Below are 24,073 nucleotides of genomic sequence, written 5' to 3' on the forward strand. Positions count from 1 at the left end.
GACAGTTAACTTTAGTGGACTAATAAAGTCACCATATTTCATATTATATTTCATTTGCATATGTGCATTTAACAAAATATTTTAACGTAGCTTAAATGGTAGGAAAATATATTTAAAATTTTGCTCATGTGAAAAGGTACTTTTAAGTACAACATGAAAGTGAAAAATAGAATAGAATAGAATAGAATAGAATAGAATAGAATAGAATAGAATGCTTTATTGGCCAAGTGTGATTGGACACACAAGGAATTTGTCTTTGGTGCATATGCTCTCGGTGTACATAAGGAGAATAAAATACATTCATCAAGAATAAAAAGATACAACACTTAGTGATAGTCAAGCTTACTAAAAAGCACAAAACCAATTCAGAACAGAACAGAACAGAATAACGGAATTTGAAGAGATTATGGAAGTTTTCTAGTCCAAACTGCTCAAGCAGGAAACCGTACACCATTTCAGACAAATAGTTGTCTTCTTTAAAACCTTTGTCATTACTGCTCAGATAGGTCTCACATTCAACATTACAAAAAAAAAAAAACAGCTATCACTTCATTAACTTCATAAACAATTTGCTGTGGTTACCCAGCCTTCCCACATGCTAAGTATCAAGTAGTAAAACACACACAATGTGCTTTGAACACAACTCTACAATCTGTAAACCATAACTTACCCCTACAGATAAATAAGCAATGAACCAGCCACTTGTTAGTTATAGAGGGATGCTTGGCAGAGCTTCAGGTTTTAAAACTTTGCTTTTTAAGGCAAAAATCAATGTTGTATGTCATCTGTCCATTCAAATATTGTTCCTGGCTGGCTTGCTGTAAAGAGGAATATGACTACTTGGAAGAAAGTTGATGTGATTGATGAAGTATCTTGGAAAACACATTGCTGTTCCAATATTGGTCATGAGGAAACTTTTGCTCAGCTGAGTTGAGTAGAAAATCTCATAGACAGGTAGTCCTCAACTTACAACAGGCCACTTAGTTACAATGTCACTGTTACAATGAAATTTGAAAAATACAACAGCAGTGAAAAAGTGACATGACCATTTTTCACACTTAGGACCGTTGCAGCATCCCCATTATCACGTGATTGACATTTAGAAGCTTGACAACTGACAGTTGTCAGAGTCCTGGGGTCATGGGATACTCTTTTGTGAACTTCTGAGAAGCAAAGCCAATGGGAAAAGCAGATTCACTTGACAACTGTGTGACTAATTTAACAACTGCAGTGATTCACTTAACAAGTTGTAAAATAGGGGAAAACTCACTTAACAAATTTCTCACTTAGCAACATAAATTTTGGGTTCAACTGGGTTTATAAGTTGAGGACTACCTGTAGCACATATGCAGTGGTGGGTTCCGGATCCCATTGCAACCACCACCACATGAGTGCGCACATGCGCACTTACTACCCGCGATGTTCCGTGATGCCTTCGTGATGCTCCAGCTGCTCAGAGGAGCATCGCACAGGCGCCGTACGCTCCATGCGCGTATGCGGAAGCCCCGAAAACCTCAAATACCAGTAAGGAGCGCAGGTGGATGGGTGGGCCTTCCAGAGCACCATACCGGAATGATACCTGCTGCTCCCGGCAGGCACCAGTATGTGTCACCACTGCACATATAACTGTCATACGATAAACTATTGCACACTGCCACATTTTGACCACAATAAACTAACACGGTTTTCCTCTTGTAATTAAGTGCAGTTTGTCATTTTAGCAGGGAATTGAGTGAGTGTGTGTGTCTATGGCAAAATAGTGGTCAGTTTTGCTCTTTTCATCAATATTCTGTGCAAATACGTATGAGATGGAGCTTGCTTTGTCACTCTGTAATGTCTTTTTAATGAAATCTTGGTTTGCTGCAGATACCTGTCACAATTAGCTCAGCCTTTCCCCCCCCCCCCTCAAAAAATTGTTTTGATTTGCTTTTGTGAAGTTTAAAAACCCAGTGCAGCTTAAAGGATCAACATTTCTGACCACCCCATTAATCTTACCCCTCATTATGTAAAAACTGCACACCGCATATTAAAATTTTAATAAATCCTTGTGTCCATCAAATGCATGCAAGTACAGGGAAGCTTTATACAAAAAGGGAGATGAAGGCTGAGAAAGAGAAAAAAAAAATATCAAAGTCTCCAAATTAATAGAAAACGAGGATCAGGGATTCCATTTCTGTATTTTATTATTCACTTTGTAGTTACACTATTCACAATCAGACATAATAAAATCAGTCAAACTCCAGTATTTTTAAAAAGTGCTTTCTTATAGTTGGAGTGTTTAGCAGGGAAGAGAGAGAAAATAGTTGCTGTCAACAAACCACTCTAAATTTACACACACACACACACACACACACACACACAACTGAATAGAATGGTTGAACTTAGAAGCACCTTGAACCTAAGCATGGAAAATACTAGCAGTAATAAAAAGAAGAAGTTAAAAGCGTTGTGGAATCCATTCAACCATTTTAGTTAAATGCAGGCCAGGAATATTGTTGCTGTTGTATCATTCACATACGAAGCACAGTGGCCTTTGGAATGAATGTGTAATATTACAGTGGCATTTAAAAATCAGAAATAAATGAGAGGGGAAAAAAGTTTAAAAAATGACACATTACCTGCGAGGCACAACATGAACGATTGCAGTACGAGCAGTTCCCATGGCAACCTCATTTTTACTTTCTGATGTCAAAGGAGACCCACGTCCAATATGTAGTGATTAGAATGCTTCTTCTTCTAAGTTATATCCAATCTTTAATCTGTAGGAATAGAAAGAGCAGTATTACAATAAGATTTAGGATTACAGCTCCTTATGCTCTTTGAGACTCTGCTTTTCCCCTTGATTTAAAGCAAATTTACACCTAAAGGAAAAGAGATGAAAACAACTGGAATAAAAGTAAAATCCACCACAGCAGTGGCAACAGCAGACACATCAATTACTTTCAAGTTGCTTGGAGCTATAGAAGAAACCATAGCCCTCAAATCATGTCACTTTTCTTTTTTAAAAAATGCATTTGTGGGTTACCGTCAGAATAGAAGAAAGAATATCACTTTTTTTAAAAACAAAAATTAGATGCTCTTTGGAATTAACTCTTTACCCCATTCCATGCTCCTGACCTCAAGGCAGCACTATTAAATTCTGTGTCAAGTCACTGATCCAGTAACAATTCTTGAATTAATTGTTAAATCCACTAAGTGTTGATCTCTACCTCTTTTATCTTTTGACACCTTTGAATTTGCTAACTGTTACAGGAAACAAATGTTAACAAGGACAGATGGCAAGTCCCTCCAGGATGATAAATGCCCTTCAGGGTGAGCAATTAGGGGCGGCTATATATCCCTCCCTTTTCACTCGGAGAGCCCAGGCAGCCTCTCTTCATTGCTTATGGGTTGAAGCGGTAAAGATAGTCTGAGATTAATCGCTCCGCTGTAACTGAAACCTTTAGCATGACAGTTGGCTGTCGGTCCAGTAGACCTCCAGGGCAGCTAGAGGAAAGTTCAGCAAGATGGCAAACCACTTAAATTGTTTTGGCTATTTGTCTGGAGATAATGTATTTTCAGCAAAGTATGACTCTATTCCATAGCTCTGGGTGACTATGAACACATATTGTATGTGTGTGTATGTGTATGTGTGCGTTTTCCCTGCCTCCTAAGGTCTTCACTTCAGCATCCCTGCTCTGTTAATCACATTAGAGGTTTCAAACATCACAATTGGTGGTCCTTCTTTAATACATTAAATTGTGTGCATGATATTTTGAGTAAAACATACACATTTTTTAAAGTATCCATGTCAAGAAAGATTACATTAACAATAAATAAAACAATGTTTTATTTAGGTTCTTATTAGAAATTCATCTTCTTAATGTCTGGTGTTTAAGACAAACAGCATAAAGTGGTGTGATATTATGAGACAAACGTGCCTGCTTTTATAAGTTAACATTGCTCAATCTCTGCTAAAGTTGGGTTCAATATGAGGAAGAATTCCTATCTTGAGAATTGGAGAAGTTGTTTGAAAGAACAAAGAATAACCAGAAATATTCGTATTCTCACATCTATAGTAATTACGCTGACTGAAGATAATCAAAAAATTGCCTATCGATAGAAAGGAACATTTTAAATATAATGATTACAATATACTATATTATGAGTAGGATAGATAACTTTTTACAGACTGCAACTGCCTGCAATTGTCAACTCTTATTGCAACAGACATATATAAATGGCATCAAAATTGTAGGGACATGTATTACTTGTACAAATGAACATTTTTAGTACCAAAATTGTAACTGTAGGGGCAAATATGACCCCGCCAAAATGTTCTTCTCACTAAAAGCACCTTTCTTTGTTCCAAAGAGAATATTTTGTGGGATATCTGTCATTATCACAGCAGGAAGAAAGGGTTGAACTTCTATTTCTCCACTTCCACAGCTGAAAAGCCACAATTCTGTTATTACTTGCATGTTTCCAAAGTGCAATTAACATCACAAATGTCATTGAACTACTACAGGAATAGTCCTAAGTGTAATAATATACTGTATGTTATATGACACAAGCCATTCTGAGTCAGACGGAATCCCTTTGACAGCTATTATCGCCACAGGATCCAGTGATATAGGAATTTAAGCCAATCCCATTGCTATACGAGATTATTAGCACCGAATCATGCAAAAGTACAACAGGAGCTAAAATTTTAAAAGCTGGAACACAGGTTTTCAATAAGATGTCTTCTTGAAGATAACACCTGATGCATGTATCTCTAAAAAGGAAGCTTCCTAGGTGTGTAAGAAATGTGAGATTCCAAAGCATCATAACTGAAGTTGGTATAACACTCATCCTTTGTTACCCAATATTAATCTTTATTCCCACGACTAAATCTTGATTATAGCAACACTTCCTGTATGTTCCATGGCGAGTGGATGGATGCCTTGCTGGATTTTGTTAGCTAGCAAAACAGCTTTGTGAGCCAAATCACCGCTGGATCCTGGATCTGAGTCAATGTAATCTCTCCAGAATAAAGGGGAAATTATTGATACTTAAGTGACTCCAGAAAGCCTCTCCTTATGAGTAGACCATGGACGCTGTCATTTTTACAGATGGCTTATGATTGGAGTGGCTGAGAGAAAAGTTTTACATTTTCCAAGCTCCAACTTCGAAAGCAGCCTTTTACCAAGACTACACTTGATTAAGCCTTATATTTTAGCTATCTTTTTTGGATTATTTTATTATTTGCAACTTGGAGAGATTAAGATACTTAGACTGGAACAGTTCTAGTGCATTCCTCCAGTGAATTTCCCTCTCCTTAAAAGATGGTGTAAATTTAATTTTGAAGGATTCAATAATATAAGGTTTTTTGGACTATGAAGCAAAAAGGTACTTAGTATATGGAAATGAAGTCTTATTAGCTGCAAACAGTTGGGGGTAGCCTAACTGGGTTTTAAGACCAGATTTCATTTTTTGCTGAACACTCCTTACCATGACTGAAAAAACAGGGTGAACAATTCTACAAGCCAGTTTCAGGTTTATGGAACTGAAAAGGTTCAATCCAGACTTCTTCTAAGAAAACAATGCAGAATTTACTGCATTCAGCTACTGAACTGAGCTTTCATACCACTCCCGAGTGTCATTTTTGGATTTACCATTAGTGGAAAATTAATAGTAAAACGTTAAACACATGTACTGTAATATACAGTATAGTGTATTTGTGAATATTGTGTTTAGTTCCACAATTAAAAGTTGTAATTGTGGCTCCCTGAAAGACACCCCTTTTCCTAATTAAAGCTCCACTGTGCAATAATTTAGCTCCTCTCCGTTGGCTGTTTAACAAGCTTAAATGGGCTTTTTTTTGCGTACCCATGAAAAAAACCCTATCATTACTAAACTCGAATTTACTTTTTAAAAAATTACATATACACAGAAAATTGAAATTAAGGTCAGCTCCAAGAAATTGGAGGAACAAGAACAACTCAACGGGGGGGGGGGGGGGATGCATATAACCTGCAGTTGCAATCTTGATACTGTTTGCCCTTGTTGTGGCCTGCTAGCGGCCAGCAGAGTTGGGAGCAGAGTCAGACAGTGAGGAGGTTGGGGAGGAACATGGGACAATCCTGGGGGTTGAGGAAAGCTCAGACAAGGGCTCTGTGTCGGAGGCAGAGAGGGAGTTAGACAGCAGTGAGGCAGAAGAACAGCTGGAGCCTATTCCCAGTGTGCGCAAGCTCAGAGCTGCCAGAAGACAAGAAAAACTAAAAAAGCAGGTTCAACTTGAGAGTAAAGCCACAGCTTGTAGGTAATTGAGACCTCCCAGAGGAAACAAAAAAGGAATGAATGGGGAGTGGCTTTTGCAGAAAACAATTTGTTCATTTGGTCCAGAAAGTTCGGTTTGTGATTATAAGAGGTTCTTTGTCAAGTTTTGCTTTGTCCTGTTTGGAAACTAGTTATCTGGCAGTGCTCTAAACAAGATAAGGTGCGTGTAGATAAACATTCCTCTGAAAGACTGTTTGCTAAACCCTTGCTGATGTGAATGAAAGGAATTCACAGTTATATATATAAAAGAGGTTTTGTCAGGACAAAGATTTTGCTTCTTGCTTTCTAAGGAAGTTTGGGTCAGAACAGCCATGTGTCAAGTCTTATACATATTTAATATAGTTACTTAATAAGGTTATTCACAGAAGTAACTCTAAAGGACAAAATGTGGTTTAGAATATATGCAGTTGCACATAAAGATACTTCTCAGGAACACCTTAATGCAACTGCTTATTTCTCTGGGGTTTGTGTGGCTACCTTCTACAGCAGGTGACTGACTCTGGATAACCAAGTGACTGTGGGTTCTAGTCTTACTTTAGGGATGAAAGCTACTGGGTGACTTTATGGCAGGCACTCTCTCTTAGCGCAATTCACCTCATGGGTTGTTGAGTGGAAAATAGAAAGAAAAAGAGTTAATTAGGTATGTTCCCTGCCTTGAGTTATTTATAAAAATAATAAAGATGAGATATAAATAAATAAATATTTGATTTAAGGTATTTCTGACAATGTCTTAATGTCTATGTGTGCCTTGAATCATATTTTTCTCTATGAATCCAAAGCTCCCCATCCATCATTTTTAATGTACAACTTCTACCAGATTGTTTCATTTACATTTCTTCTAGAAAGATGCTCATTCTTTTTCAAGTAAAAATACTGCTGCTGCCAGTACAATTTTAGTAGACATTGCACTTTTCTTTTCATTTAATTTTACTTAAATAATTTCCAGACAGCCACCAATAGCCAATGCACGGTTTTCTTTTTAGATTTCCATGACTTAAGAATCCCAAAGCACATTTTCTTGCTGTAGTGACTATGAACAATGCCAAAGACAGGGATTAAAACTTTCTAAATCTGAGAAGTCAACATCTTTATACTTACAGATCATTTGAAAAGCTGAAAAAGGATCTAAAAACAATTTGAATCTAAAGCTGTTCTCATGCTTGTGCCGATAGTTTTCTAACCTTACTTTTGGCAATTCCATTCAGCTGTAACAAATTGTTTTGAAAGGCACCTTTGTCTATAATTGGATTTTGATCAGGAAAGTTGACTCTAAGAACTTGAAGCATAAGACACAGAAAGAAGCAACATGGGTAAGTCTATTTTTCCAGCTATAAAGAGAAGCAAAGCAGTTTGTCATGGAGATATGTGTATAGAGCTTGCCCTGTACATTTCTGCTGTCATTCCGTAAGTAATGCTTAGAGTCACATCTAAAAAATTGAAAATGAGAATATGTTTCTTAGCAGCTGTTACCTGTTTATTTTTTTTTTCCTTTGGAGGTCACTGATGTGCTACAGCATACTAATTCTACTAAATGCAAAATAAAGAAGCATTTAATAAAGTATGCTTTGGATGGCAGAGAATAAAGAATACATTAACCGCCTAACTAGAAGACAAGCTAAAGATCAGCCTAAAGAAAACTAACAATGTTTCTCATGTTAATGTGGAAATGTTCTACACGCTTTTCTGGGGAATAATTCAGTGATTCTATTTCTGTTATTCTATTTAATATAATCTGTTATTATTGGAAACTAAATCCCAGTGATGACAATGAAATTTTCTTCCATGAAAATTAAAGAATAATTAAATAGTGTCATCTCCCAATGGTTTGCAAAGAATTTCAGCCCAAAAGGATTAGGAAAAAGAGAAAAACATTTCAGTTGGTTCAATCAGATGTTTATTGAAGATTAAGTTGAAAAAGATTCATGTGAGTTTCTGGACTGCCATGACATTAGGAAATGTGTGCCATCTGTTTTCTGTAAGAACCATCAGAAGGGCAGTGTCAGCCTTCCCCATTACTGCAGATCAATTGAAGCCAATTTCTAATAGCAGGATCCTGCTTCTCTCAATCTTTCATTCTGCTGACTGTTCAGCTAAACTCTGCAAGACAGAACATAGTCTCTGGAACGAGAGAATTTGCTGAATTCTCCTCTCAACCTCTACACCAGTTTTTCTTAATTGGGATTCCATAGTGGACTAGGGTCCCTTGAGAGGTTGCTGCTGGTTCTACCAGCGATCACATTTGGGAGAAACAAACTTTACATTTTGGGGGACTTTTTGCACTTCCCAATGCTTGGCACAGTGGTGGGAAATTTTGCATGCCATAATGTAAAATTTGCTGCTGCTTATCAATTCTGGCTTTGGTAAACATTGTAAAATAGAGATTGCATGGGCTCGAACTTAATTCTATGGTGACTTTTTATTTTTGTGTGATTTCTTAATACAGGAATTGTCTGCCCCCTGAAAATTATTTTAAAGGCTCTTCCAGGGTAAACAGGTTCAAAAAGGCTACTCTATAGAGTAGTCTGGATAGCACTGAGATCAGATTTCTGAATACATATGCACATACTTAGAAAACCAGAAAATGATAAATTAACATTAGCAGTCTGCAACAGTTTAAATGTATCATTATGATTCTTATAGATCGATATTACAGTTCGGAAGACTGCCAATTCATTGCAACTACTGTGCTAATATCAGTGGATTTCAGCATTGCTTTACAAACATGCTGCGAACAGGATTTTCATCAAATGCTGATCACCACCCATTTCCTAAATTTTGTCATATGCCTGGGGTACATAAGAGATAGTGAAGTATCAAACTCTTGATCACTGTGATCACTCTCAGAATAGAGCCAGTATCTCTCTAGCAGAGGAGTTGGAAATGGATTTCTTTCACATAAAAAAAAATAGATTTAAAAAAAACATACAAGAAGCTGTTAAGAAAACTACTAGTAGCTGAGGGTCCTAACCTTGTTTATTTTCCAAGCAAATTATGAGCCAGGAAGGGCAAGGTCATTTCAGATATGTTGAAATGGCAGGAAGTTGGAGCAGCAACATTTGTCCTGAGAAATTACAATCTTCTGTTTTAAATCTAAAGGAAAACAGACCCAGCATTTTCCTGTCATGTTAGGTGCTCTGATCTATAAGATGACAAGAAATGAGAACAAATGCACATTCAAGGATTTAAAGTTGACATGGTCTTCATTGTCTTGTGCAAACTTTGCCTCTAAATAGGAGAAAGAAACTTTCCCAACGTTATTTAATTTAATCAATCAATCAGACAAAGGGGTTTCTTTCTCAAGGTATCATTTATCTTCAACAGGTTCTTAAGCCTTGGAAATAACACAGCTGCTGTGATTTTTCATGATCTGTTTCCACAATCAAGATCCTTTTTTCTGCATCCCTGACCTTAAAACAGCCATTGCCAAAGGTTTCCATGAGCAATTACACTTATTATACAAACCACACATGGTTCAAGATGAAACACTTTTCTTTTAAAAATGGCCAAAATAAACATTTTATAGAGAACCGTAAAGGATAAATACTTATGGAGATCCACAGCAATTACATTAACAGTATTTGAGATTAAATGTTTTATGCTGTCAATTCTTTATTCAATTGACATTTCCCCTTTCCATTAATGGATGGTGCTAAAAGGAGAAAGAACTATTTTTCTTTAGCTTAGCAAAGCTACATTTATAAAAAAGTTATTTAAAAAACCCTCCTTTCCTTTTTCTGTTCCCAGGAATAACCAGCAGGTGGTTGGCAGGTTACTGCCAATTTGCCTTCCATTAAGGACCTCTACACTGCCCGAGTGACAAAGAGGACTGTGAAAATATTTACAGACCCCTCGCATCCTGGACATAAATTGTTTCTACTCCTACCAGTGGTGGGTTTCAAATCCCATTACAACTGGTACGGTTGGAACGGGGCCGGTGGCGTCCTCATGGACACATACAGAGCGTGCGCACATGCGCAGTGCGCACATGCATCTTAGAGCCTCCGCGATGCTCCATGACACTCCAGCTGCTGCGCGGAGCATCAGGCAGGTGCTGTGTGCAGCAGCACAGAAGCTTTAAAACACAGGTAAGGAGCTTGGGTGGGCAGGTGGGCCCTCCGGTGCACCAGAATGGAATGGTATCTGGTGCTCCGGGCTGGCTCTGGTACGCCCATACCTGAGCGTACCGCCTGCAATCCACCACTGACTCCTACTCTCAAAACGATGCTATCGAGCACTGCGCACCAAGACAACTAGACACAAGAACAGTTTTTCCCCAAAACCCATCACTCTACTAAACAAATAATTCCCTCACACTGTCAAACCATTCACTAGGGCTGCATTACTATTACTATTAGTCATCTCATCAATCCTATCACCCATCTCCTCCCACTTATGACTGCAGGACTGTAACTTTGTTGCTTGTATCCTTATGGTTTATATTGAAATTGATTGTTTCCTGATTGTTTATTTGTACCCTATGACTATCATTGTGCTGTACATTATGATTCTTGACAAATGTGTCTTGTCTTTTTATGTACACTGAGAGCATATGCACCAAAGACAAATTCCTTGTGTGTCCAATCACACTTGGCCAATAAAGAATTCTATTCTATTCTATTCTATTCTATTCTGTTCTGTTCTGTTCTGTTCTGTCCTGTCCTGTCCTGTCCTGTCCTGTCCTGTCCTATCCTGTTTGGTTCTTCTAACAGGTAGAAAAGAAAGATAGATGAACAAAATGTGTAATCAAAGTAGCTGTAACACAAGTTGTGGTGCAACTAGTCTTAATTAGGAAATGTCTTATACGTAAGAGATAAAGGAATAATAAGAGATAGCAAAATCCTTGTCCAGCACTGCTCTAAATACTGAGAAAAAACAGACGTTTGAATGTGACTGGTACTCATCTTCCTGAATCTTCCTTCTTCCACAATGAGTGGAAGAACTTTGCTGGAAATGATGTTAAAGAGGATGCATGAAATAAAGAGACTGTCTTTGGGTTTTAGAATTGGTTGGGAAAAAGAAAACCATCTATTCCACACAATTAAGTAATCTAATAATTTACCAAAAGGTGATGATTACTAATGCACTGTACTTTAGAAAACAAAATGGTACCAATCCATACAGATTGCATGTGTGAAGAAAATATCAGGTCTGAGATTCTTGACTGGCAGTAGGGAAGACACTGGATGAAATCCAAAGAGTCTTTTTTCCCCCTAATGGATGAAATTGCTTCTATTAGCAGAACTAGTAAAGAGAATCTCTGCTTTCTGTCTACCCTCACCACACTCTCAAATATGTTCCACAAATTGGAATAATTTTGGGAAGTCAGAGAAAAGGAGAAGTCACCCTACTATTTTACCTGGTCCTCTTATAAAATGCTGCATTTCATCCACAGCTCAGGTTATATGGCAATTAAAAAGAGAGGAAAGAACTAATGTCACCCTTATCTATTTAATCCTGACCATTCAAATCCATCTTAAATCCCTTGATGACTATATCCTCACATGAAACCAAGAAGGAAGCCATAATTTATACTTCTGTTATTCCACTGAGTTCGTTGAGAAGCAGAAGGTACATTATGTATTTTCTAGGGAAATTAAAAATGTATTCTTAATGAAAAGCTGTAGTAATATTAGAAAGTAATCTTTAAAAGGGTAATAGATTCACATTTTCAGTTTGAACTATACTCTCTGAAAGAGAAGTATTTGCAAAGTTTTTATGACACATGTACATATTACTGTCAAAAAAGAAAGAATGCATCCTTATTGTACTATAATTAGTTCTTTATCTTTTATAAAAAATAATTGACTTTAATTCAATCCTAGATAAAGGATTCGAAGAGATTTGACAGATTAAAACTTCATAAAAAGCTGCCATTTCGAAAATCACATTCACATTTTTTTTAAAGGAGAGGAAAGGAAAAAACACACACATGACAGATAGAACACTCTGGAATCAACCTGGAGTCACTTATCCCTCCAAAATGTGTCATGTCATGAAATAACTTACTATCTTATTCCAACTTACATTTAATCAAAATTATGTGCAAAAAAAGTGTCCGAAATGCTAAATACTGCAGAGCATATTTACTGTATACACAAATAGCTTCCTCTATTCAATTCTATAGGCGGTGTAAAGGATGAGAGGAGGACATTTAAATGGAGAAAGTATGTACTATAAGCATTTGTTACAAGATGTCTGTGCAACATGATGGGGAGAGAAAGGAAGAAAAAAGGTACAAGACCAACCACATGGCATACCCGCCATACATCAAAAACATGTCAGAACCATAGAATGCAGCTTCCAAGATCTGCAAGTGGGCATTGCATACTTCATATTAGGACAAATTAGGCATTGTAAAGATCGCTCAGAGGTAGGTAGATACTTCCAATGTAATCTACTAGATTGCCTGCATGGATTGCTCCTGTGACTCTGTAGGACAGACAGACAGGGAGATTGAAAGAACACAAGCAAGTGGTCAGACAAGGAGACTCAAACTCATTAGTAGCCACACATTGCAACAAAGAAGGACATACATTCAATTTTGCAGCTGCTTAGATTGTTGGATGAGTAGATACAAAAACAGTCAGGGAAGTGATTAAAGCCTGGAAAATAGGCCCCTCATCAGTCAACAGGAGTGCTGGTTTGCCACTAGCTTAGGAGGCTTGACAGCAGAAGGAAACAACAGCCAATGACTTTAATAGTTGGCCATCAACATCTCAATTAACAACTAAAAAGGAAAACACAACCACTCACCTTATAAATTCCACACAGAGAATAGCCCAAAGCACACATTCCGCTAAAGTGAAGTTCCCTGAGGATGGGCTCCAGCACGAGCCTGAAAGCCTGGAAGACTAAACCTCTGGTCCCGCTTACTGACCCAGAATGGATGTTGCAACATTATCCTGGGAAACATATATTCACCTTTATTCATGAAAATATGTACTAAATTATTGGTCATCTTGTTCATTCTAGAAAATGATTTCATTTTATTGTGACATATAAGAGACATCAGCCAAAAGTCATTTCCCACTCAGTTTGGATGTTATATTCTTTATTTTTATGTATGGGAATTTTCCCCTTTTATTGCAGGCTATTTGCTAGCTGAATTTTAGTTGTCATGAAATTCAGTCCTAAACTAGAAACAATGAAATCCTATAAATAATTTCAGATCCTGCAATGCATACATTTCCAATATCTCTTACAAATTCTTTATTGAGAAAACTGACAACAAGCTGGCAATTTAAATGTTGATTTTTCTCTTGTATATAACTACTATACTATTTTTAATGGTTATTTATAGAGTGCTCAGATCTGATATCTTCCAAAAGTATTTAATTACAATTCCCATTAGCCTTACTCAACATGAATCTGCTTGGAGGATGATTGGAACAATATTGCAAGACTTTCCGGTCGACTTCCTGTCCCTGCAGGCGACGGATGTTTCGTCTGCCGCTTGTCTTCTCGGTGGGCTCCATTTGGAGCACAGGGGACCTTGGAGGGGACCCCTGCCATAGGGCAGCTTGCTGGAACCCCCCAGACTCGTCGGCAGCCAGTGGGTTTTTTTCCAGCTTCGCCCCAGGAGACAGGGAGCAGAAGGGGGGGGCATGCTTGCCCCTTCGCCGAATGGGCTCTGGAGGAAATAAGCTAATCAAAGGAAGCATGGCTGAAATGTTGGTTGTGGAGGATCCTTCCTAATCTCTTCAACTATCAGTAACGGACAAGCAGCAGGCTATCGTAAGTTTCTGTTCAATCTATTTTAAACTGAAGATTGGAGGGGGGAGTTTTTATTTTCTAACCCCCCCTCGGACAAAGCAGCATTCAAACCCTTTCTCTCCACTTTGGAATGGAGAGAGAACAAAGGCTAACTTGCCACTCGAATTAACTATGTGCGAAAGACTGAAATCACAGTTGCAAGAGTGCTTGCTGAGCTATTTTTAAAAATTAAAACTTTTGCTCTTCTCCCTGTGGAAAGGAGAAGTCAAGATGGCTCCCCTCCGTTCTCGTTTTTGTACTTATAAATGAAGTCTGCCTTTTGAAATCACCCTGGGAAAAAATGTTAATTTCTGGCATCTTTTAATATCTCCCTTGAGGGTGCTCCGGATCTCTTCTGCTTCGTGGACTTTCTGGATTTGATTACTTGGTTTTTCCCTTCCTGGTGTACCTCTGTGTCTCGGAACAGTGAAGGAGAACTAACTTTTTACTTTCGGATTTGCCTGCTATCCCGGACCAACCCGGCTGCACGCTCCAGCGACGCCATTTTCTTTGTAAAAGATTTACCCTCTCTGAACTTAGACAATGGGACCTAAGAAACCACCAACGGGCAAGTCACGTTCGGCTCCTGCATCGGCGACTTCCAGCCCAAGTACCCAGCAGCCGAAAATTACTTCATTGCTACAAAAAGAAGCGGCTGGAGAAAGTTCAAAAGAATTATCTGTCAACCAAATGTTTCAGGAAATTATGAGAGGCCAAAATGAACTGAGGAAGGAAGAGGCAGACCTCAAAAATGAACTCAGAGGGGTACAACAAAACACAACAGAAAATAAACAGAGGATTGCGGTACTGGAGGGGCAGCTGGGAGGGAGGAAAGGGTTAAGGAGGTCCGTAAGGGAAATTTAGAACTGGAAAACTTTATGGCCAAAATAGAATTGGAAAGAATGTCTTTTTTTCTTAGGTTCCAGAATCTACCAGAGACAGAAAATGAATATCTTAAAGATATTATGAGCACAATGTTAGCAGAATACCTTAAGAGAAACAAAGAGCAGATGTGGTGGGATATGGACCTGGTCTATAGAATTAATTCAGCATATGCCAGAACTCATAATGTTCCAAGAGAGGTACATGTTAAATTTTTCAGGAGGACCACGAGAGATGAGGTGCTAGGGGCCCAAAGGGAGGGACCTTTAAAATACCAAGATAAAGAAATTACCATTCTCAAGCAAATTCCCAAAAAAGATTAGAGAAAAAAGGAGGAAGTACTCTTCCTTATCAAAGAAATTATACAATAGAGGAATTTGGTTCAGATGGTTATTGCCAGAAGGAATGTTGATTTTCTCTGGGAGGGAAGCCGAATTAGAATTAAGACAGTGGACGAGGCAGATGCCTTTAGTAAAAAACATTTTTACCTCCCAGAGGACGAAGATAGCGGAAGTGGGGAAAAAGGCAGCAACGTACAAGATATGGAGAAGGGGGGCATGGCTCCACCTGGGGGCAGGGAGGAGGGAGCAATATTGAAAAGGCTCAGGTCACAAAAATAAATATATCTGAAATATTATTGTAATTGTTGATATACTAGAAAGTGACAAAGAAAGAGATGATTGAACACATTGTTGATATAAAGTAAGAATTCTGTTTATGCTACCCTTTACATGTTATTTCCAAAATTGTAGAAGTGTGAGATTTGGGGGGATTTCTACTGCTAACATGGGAGCTGCTAAAATTTTCTATGTACCCTATTACCTTTTCCCTATAAATGTTTTAAAACCAATAAAAACTTTAAAAAAAAAATATTGCAAGACTTTCCGAGGGCAATATATTGGGACAAATCCCTTCAAGTTTTCCTCAGTTCTTTGTCATTTATACAGATACATCATAGATATTTTCCTGGCATGATACCAAAGTGGTTTATTACAATATTCTTTTTCTGGAACAGGAGAGATCAACTATCCTGAAGACAATTATTTTGTTCTATTCATCCCCAAATATACTTTCCCCCCCCTTTTAAAGATGCAACAAGTGGAACCAATTGAATATTAAATTCTGATTCATACTTTAGACAAGGATGCTTTCATATTACATCAAGTGTATCAAAATATTATATATATATATATATATATATATATATATATATATATATATATATATATATATATATATATATATATATATATATATATATATATAATTTCTGTCAGCTATATCATTCTGTCAGGCGCAAGCAACCAGATCCATACACGAAGAGTTCAAGTTGACTACTTTATTGAACTCTGCTTGTAATGCAAGAATCTTTCCAGTCTGCCTGACTTCTCTTGGGAACAAAAAGATAAGGTTTCATGGAACTTGGGGTGGGGTGGAGTGGGGTGGGGGTTAACCATAGGTCTCTTGTGACAATTATGGTATTCAGCCGCTTTGTACCAGTTTGGGCAAACCAATTGTGGTGACCTGCAGTTTGACCACCCACCCCAGCGCTATGCCATCCTATTTTGCCATGTTTTCTAAGCCTCATTCATGCGTGCAAGCCATGTGCATGAGCCAAGTGCATGCACAGAAGGCCGCATCTATGTGTGGTAGGTACATGTGCAAGCAAAGCGAGCGCGCACACATTTTTGGTGTGCAGAAAACCAGTGGTAAAATTATGTGAAGCCCACCTCTGTCTTGTAGTTATGCAAAGATTCAAGGCTAACTCCCTGCTTGATCCCTTCCCCTTGCCTGACTGATAGTTTCTATTTGTTCGGAATCACTCATTCTATTGAAAGCAATGTTCAATCTCTATCCTGTGTGCAATCAGATACAAAAGATGAATGCACTCCAAAATAGCATGCAAAAATCTTCCCATTCTGCTCACCTACTGCTTTTCCTGTTCCATTACTCTATTTTTTTAAAATATGTTCTTCCCTTGTAAGTTCTGGATCAAGTTTTCTCTGCCTGCTGTCATGGCTGTTATTACTGTGTTTCTCTTTCTTCTTACCTTATGCATAATGTCTACCCAGTTTCTCAACAAATCTAATCGTTTCTAATCTTCCACTGCACTGCTTTGGTTTTTCATCTCTGTTCTGCAACTATGCTTTCTCTCTCTTGCTGTCCTCTCCCTGCTTATCTGTTGTAAGGTTTTCCAAACCTGCCTTTATTTTTATTTTCCTCTCTGTTATATTTTTATGACTTTTTGTTTGCTACTGGGCCCAAGTAGCTTCATCTCAGGAGCCATGGACAGAATGGAGTGTAGTTGCTATTAATATTATGCTGTTATTCTGATCAAACAACCAACAGTTTCTAGACTGATATATCAGGCAATGCATGGTATATCATGAGTATGCTTGACGTAAAACTGGACTTTGTTATATTTGTTTGTACAGTATATGAGCCAAGGTGGCACGGTGCTTAGAGTGCAGTACTTCAGGCTACTTCTGCTAACTACTGGCTGCCTGCAATTTGGCAGTTTGAATCTCACCAGGCTCAAGGTTGACTCAACCTTCCATCTTTCCGAAGTGGGTAAAAATGAGGACCCAAATTGTTGGGGGCAATATGCTGACTCTGTAAAACGCTTAGAGAGGGTTGTAAAGCACTGTGAAGCGGTATATAAGTCTAAGTGCTATTGCTAAGTGCTATTTATGGCTCACTGGTTAAAATATGATATAACTATCTTTATGTTTAGCAGGAAATGGTTTGAGGATGACTAAGGTTGGACTGTTTGAGTCAAGTCCATGATGAGATCAATATAAATCTAAAGGAACGATTGATCTGATTTTTTCTGATGAAATATTGGGAGAATAAAAGAAAAAGAGAGAAGTGAAAGAAGCAAGCATGAAAAAGGAATGAATGTATTTTAAAAAAGGTACAAATCCTATACAAAAGCTAATGAGAGCACAAATTCATATCCCAGCAGAATAAATGGACATAAGGAAAGAATGTGGAAGCTGCTATGAAGAGAGTGCAAATAATTGAGTTATATTGTGAATATGATGAAGCAAAAAATAGCTGTGTGGATAAAGAAGAAAATTATATACTGTAATAGAATGTCCATTGTGCATATTCAAAGCCAAAAAATGAGCATATTTTTTTTAAAAAAACCACTATTTTCACTTCTGCTTCTTCTTACCAGCTTTCTTTGAACACCCATTTAAGGTATTCTGGAAAACTTCGAAGTTCTGAAGCTATTTTCCCATTGGAAAATGGGAAACTGTTTCTATTTTTTTTTTAAAGATTCTCTTAGCTTTATTCCTTTCCAGAATTTCTATTACAGAAATAAATTGAGACTCTAGAAAGAGTTCAGAGAAGACCAACAAAGATGATTAGGGGAGTGGAGGCTAAAACATATGAAGAACGGTTGCAGTAACTGGGTATGTCTAGTTTAATGAAAAGAAGGACTAGGGGAGACATGATAGCAGTGTTCCAATATCTCAGGGGATGCCACAAAGAAAAAGGAGTCAAGCTATTCTCCAAGGCACCTGAGGGTAGAACAAGAAGCAATGGGTGGAAACTAATCAAGGAGAGAAGCAACTTAGAACTTAGGAGAAAATTCCTGACAGTTAGAACAATTAATCAGCAGAACAACTTGCCTCCAGAAATTGTGAATGTTCCAACACTGGAAGTTTTAAAGAAAATGTTGAATATCCATTTGTCTTAAGTGGTGTAGGGTTTCCTGCCTAAGCAGGGGGTTGGACTAGAAGACCTCCAAGGTCTCCAAGGACACACACACACACACACACACACACACACACACACACACTGTGGAAAAGCTTCCCTTGTTAAAGTGGGAAGTGGGTAAAGTGAGTAAAGAATTTGCAGTCTGTTGGTAGCTGCCAAGAGCAAAAGCATATTGCAGTTGTTTTCAAACACTTCTCAAGCTGAGAATCTCCTTTCAGCTTTCATGAGGAAGTCCAGATCCTCTATTTATTTCTAGAGACACCCATTGCAACAACTTCTAATATTATAATACAAACAAATACTCAAAGAAAATTGACACGTTTAGGGCAAAACTAGCAGCTTTTGCAGGATATCCCACTGATCATACAGTCTCACATTAAGTAACTTAAGTAAATAATGCAATAAATGTAAATTCTTTTTTTTAAAAAAATCAAAGATTAAATCTTCCCCTTATTTTAGCTTGTTTCCTGACATTTCTTTTTGAATTGAGTCTGAATCACATGGAATAATGTCAGTCTATAACTCTGAGATAAAGGTGGAGTGGGAAAGAACTACTGCTCCACAGTGTAAGATAGCTGGGGTGGGAAAGAAGGTTACAAAAAGTAACACAGAATATGGTAAATTTGACTTTGTATAATTAAGAAGTTTCTGGTTGTTTCTGGTTTCTCAGTAGGGCTTTTAAGGAGAACGTGTCTCTTATTTTCCTCCACAGTTTTTTGATAAAATATCTGAAGAACTACAATTGGAATATTAAATGCAATTAAGCAGAATCACAGAAATACAGGTACCATATTTTTCAGAGTATAAGACGCTCCGGAAGATAAGACACACTTTAGGTTTTAGTTTCCTCCTTAGGAGAGGAAAATAATAAGAAGAAAAAATCTGCCTCTGCCTAACAGCAGCCCTGGTATTCAGCTGATACATGGTAACAAGGTCAGCCAATGAATAGGCATAGCAGCTAAATCAGCCAATGAGGGCTATTTGGACTTTGAAACAGTATTTTCCATGTGAGTAACAAGGAGATAGGAAGGAGCCTGGCTTAGCTGAGAACTGAAAGTGAAACTGCTTGTGTTTTGCTTGTATCTACTGCTACCTTGAAAAACCTGCTTTAGGTAATATATGGTATATTATTATTATTATTTTGAATCCTGCTGAATCAGTTACTGTGCTTTCTGAATGTGATTGTTGCTTCAAACTCTGACCAGGCAGGTCAGCTCAGCACTTATTGCAGCCTGATTCAACACAGCTGATTGGTGGGTGGATCAGACTGCCGGAATACCCCCAATCAGCTGTTCCAGGCTGCAGGGATTGCCACAGACAATTGCTGTCTCCATGCCTTCCGTTTTGGCCTCTGGTAAGGGGGGTGGGTGTACATTCAGTGTATAAGATGCATCCAAATTTCCACTCTCTTTTTTTGCGGAGAAAGGTGTGTTTTATTCTCCAAAAAATATGGTAGTCCTCGACTTACAATAGTTCCTTTACTAACCATTTGAATTAGAACCACACTGAAAAAATTGACTATAACTGTTTTTCACACTTACGACCGTTGCGGTATACCCCCATGGTCATGTGTCATGGCCCCATTGGAGCCTGGGTCCAAGGAGGAGGACAAGATGGAGCTAGGGCCAATGGAAGAATGACCTGAGGAGCAGGACGAGGCAGTCCCAGGTCCCTCAGATTTGGAAAGGCCACCAGCGAAGGAGAGAGGGCACAGGATGACCGAGCAAGGGGGGAGGAGAGGGTAGGCAGTGGAGCAGAAGAGTGCTCTGATGCCAGGCGATTACCTCCTCCTTGATCCCCAAGCACAGAGAATGGAGAGGAGGCGGGATCAGCACAGGGCAACCTGACGACTTGGGAGAAGGGTGCTCCACCCCTCTTCACAAGGCTTACCTGGGGAATGAGATTTAAGAGACACCGATGGAGGGGCACTTGTTGGGAACAAGCATTTCCTTTGTCCAGACTCATGTGCTGTTACCGATGCCTGGATACTTTGCTGGGCCTTGTGCTGCTTGCCTTGCGCTGCTTGCCTGGCCTGGCTATGTGCAAGTTCTCAGCAACACAGTTCTAGTCCGGATTGTGTTGCAATCCCAGTGAACTCTTTCGGTGATGAAGACTCCCTGGAACCAAATTCCCTGAACTATGCTGCTCCTCTGGACTAATAGCAGCCAAGAACTATTGGAGTTGCAGATTTAGAGATTGGCTCCTGGACTTGCAATGAAAGGTGGGACTTTTGGGGAAAGTTGGAGTTAAGCCTTCGTTCCAGCTGGGTTGCTTCCATGTCCAACCCGGGTCATCACTTCATGTGATCAAAATTCAAGTGCTGGGCAACTGACCAATACTTATGATTGTTGCAATTTTCCGGGGTCATGTGATCCCCTTTTGCAATCTTCTGACAAGCAAAGTCAATGGGAAGCAAGATTCTCTTAACAACTGTATTACCAAATTAACAACTTTAGTGATTCACTTAACAAATGTGGCAAGTATGGGGCAAAATTCACTTAACAAATGTTTCACTTTGGGCTCAATTGTGGTCATGGGTTGAGGACTATCTGTATATGAATGAACTCTATAAGGAGTATTAAAGAATAGTACTATTGTACTTAAGTCTTGACCCCATTACATCATGACATGATGAAACCATCAACTAATACATACATGCATGCATATAGATCTGCTTCTCACAACTCTCCTAATTGGTGTGATTTAAATTCTGATTCTCATGGTATGCAAAGTGCTTTGACTTCTTAAAGGAAAAGTGACATATATCTAACAAATGAAAAGAACTAAGGAAAACTTCGTATTTTACCAAAGACTGAAGGTTCTGCTAGAAGCTCAGTTCTTTATTAATCCTCAGATGCCATTAAGGTTTTACTTGCCTTACACAAAAAGACATTCACCCTTAATTTTTCAAACTAATGGCATCTATAAAGCCGTATATTTCCTCTTATTGAGAAAATAAGCTGCCCAGAGCAATAGAGATTAGAAGTAAATTGTTGGAATTTATCTCCCAACATCCTTTCGCCTATCTATTGTGCAATATTTATTCTGCTGAAGAATTTTTGCAATATCAACATTAATTCAGATTTCGGTGGACAAACGCTGGTTCAACACAGAGTACTGTTTTGTCATCAAACAAATCTGTTTCAAAACATACCATTAATATAACCACGAAACCATTGAGTATCAATAGCACTATTTGACTCAGCGATTTCTCCTTTGCGCCAGCATTGAGGAGTTCAGTACAAATGTATAATGTAATGCACAAACATACTAAGTTTTTTTTCTCCCCCAAAATAAGTGATATTAGATTTGGAAAAATAGGCCCATTTCATCAGCAATTGCAATTTCCCTTTCTCCAGTGAATGAAGTCAAGTATTACAATTGTAGCAGAAAACTAAATGTGAAAAGAAGACAAAAGTAATATATGCACTTGTTTTCTACTTTATGAATTCTCTAGATGAGCCATATCATCCCCAAATTGATAGCAATTAGGCATTAATAGAATTCTTTCTCTCCTACACATTAAGCAGAGAGTTATAGGTATTACTCTATGCTTCCAAAGTAAATCACAATGGACACATTAACTGAAATATAAAGTCAAGTGAACATTTATATAATGAGCTTGCCCTTCCTACTTACAATTTTTGCATTTTACCAGCTTACAACTCGGGAAGTATTGGGAAGAAAAAGAAATATTTCTCTTTTTTTCTTTCAGAGCTTTTCAAACATTGCAGAACTACAATCGTTAACATAAGAGATGTATTTGTCCCATGAATACAGCTAATCACTTGGTGGAGATGGGCAGCTATAGAAATTACATACATTAATAAAAACTTACTGGGTTTAAAGATAAAGGTTAAGGTTTCCCCTGTCTAATTGTGTTCAACTCTAGGGGGAGGTGTTCATCTCCACTTCTTCATGAGCCTTGATGGTGCAGTGGTTAGAGCTACTTCTGATGACTGCTGGCTGCAGTTCGGCAGTCCAATTCTTACCGGCTCAAGGTTGACTCAGCCTTCCATCCTTCCGAGGTGGGTAAAATGAAGACCCACATTTTGGGAGCAATTTGCTGACTCTGTAAACTGTTTAGAGAGGCTGTAAAGAACTGTGAAGAAGTATATAAGTATTGTGTACTCGAGTTACAACCGGCCAGTGTCACTCAAGCCGGATATGGGTTTTCATGGCTCAAACGCGGAGGCGTTTTGGCGGGAGAATGGCAACGTTCTAATTGGTTAATGGTTTGACAGCTACCATATAAATAGTTGTCAAGCCAAGGGTTCTGTTCTGTAGTGTTAATGTTCTGAGTTAATAAAGACAGTTGAATGCAGAATCACCTCAGTCGTTTATCTCTACCACAGATAATCTAATACTGGCGACAAGGATGGGAGACGAACCCATACTGAACCGCAGTTTTTTTGAAATCTTTCCGATCGCAACAATGTCTACCATTCCGAATTTCGCTCCTTTCAGCACTGAGAAAGAATCTTGGGAGGCGTTCTTAGAACACTTTGAATGTTTTCTTATTGTCCATGATCTCGCTGAGGTAACTAATGATCGAAAGAAGGGCTTCTTTAAGTGCTTGTGGCCCTGAAATGTTTAGTATGGCCCGGTCACCTACTGCCCCTACGCCTATTACTTCGATACCTTGGGACGTACTCCTAAACAAATTATAGAATCATTATTCACCAGCCCCCTCAAAGATAGAGCGTAGACACACATTTAGACAGTGTACACAGAAGGACAGGGAATCAGTATGCCAATATATGGTTTCCCTCCGGCATGAGGCAATCCACTGTAACTTCCATGAATTGGATGAAGTTCTCTTAGAGCAGTTAGTCTGTGGCATTAGGGACATCAGACTGCAGCCCAGGCTTTTAGCCAAATCTGAACTAACACTGCAAGCTGCTGTGGATGAGGCCAGGGCTGCTGAGATGGCAGAAAAATCTACAACACAAATTCAAAACAGCTTGAATGGCGCTAGCCAACAATTCTGCGCTTTAATTCACCAACAAGCTGAGTCTGATGACGCTTGGTCTGAGGACTGTGAGGAAATTGCCCGCCTTCAATCAAAACCTAAAGCAACTCCTGGGTCTGCCATATTCCCTCATGAGGGTTGCCTAGATTGTGGCGGCAAACATTTATGCTCAAATTGCCATTTTAAAACTGCAATCTGTCAGTGTTATGGTCAGAAGGGGCATTTGGCGAGCATCTGCCAGGTGATATTTCCTGAACTTGATCATCAATCTGAGCAATTCTCTACAAAAAAAGTCTACCAGATCAATGCCTGCCTCGTGTTCCCAGTGCTCATTGCTGGACAGCAACAGCTTCCGAGGCACTTGGGATGTCCAAACTGCAGCCGAGCAAACCACAAAGATGTCAAAATTTTTCCTCACCGTTACCATTGAGGACTCTCCAT

The 24,073-nt window shown here is 38.6% G+C and overlaps 1 protein-coding gene across 1 annotated transcript in view; it reads right to left on the minus strand.

The window, feature by feature from the left end:
• The window catches only part of LOC309388255 (contactin-4-like), a 588,970-nt gene that overhangs the window by 272,227 nt on the left and 292,670 nt on the right, over positions 1-24,073 (minus strand). Inside the window, exon 2 of the mRNA XM_081945445.1 lies at positions 2,619-2,759. Within this exon, the coding sequence (XP_081801571.1) occupies positions 2,619-2,673 (55 nt within the window). The 5' untranslated portion in view covers positions 2,674-2,759. The remainder of the gene's footprint in view (positions 1-2,618; positions 2,760-24,073) is intronic.

The sequence above is a fragment of the Natrix helvetica genome (genome assembly GCF_964273705.1).
Source record: "Natrix helvetica genome assembly, chromosome: 1".
In the NCBI taxonomy this organism is placed as follows: Eukaryota; Metazoa; Chordata; class Lepidosauria; order Squamata; family Natricidae; genus Natrix; species Natrix helvetica.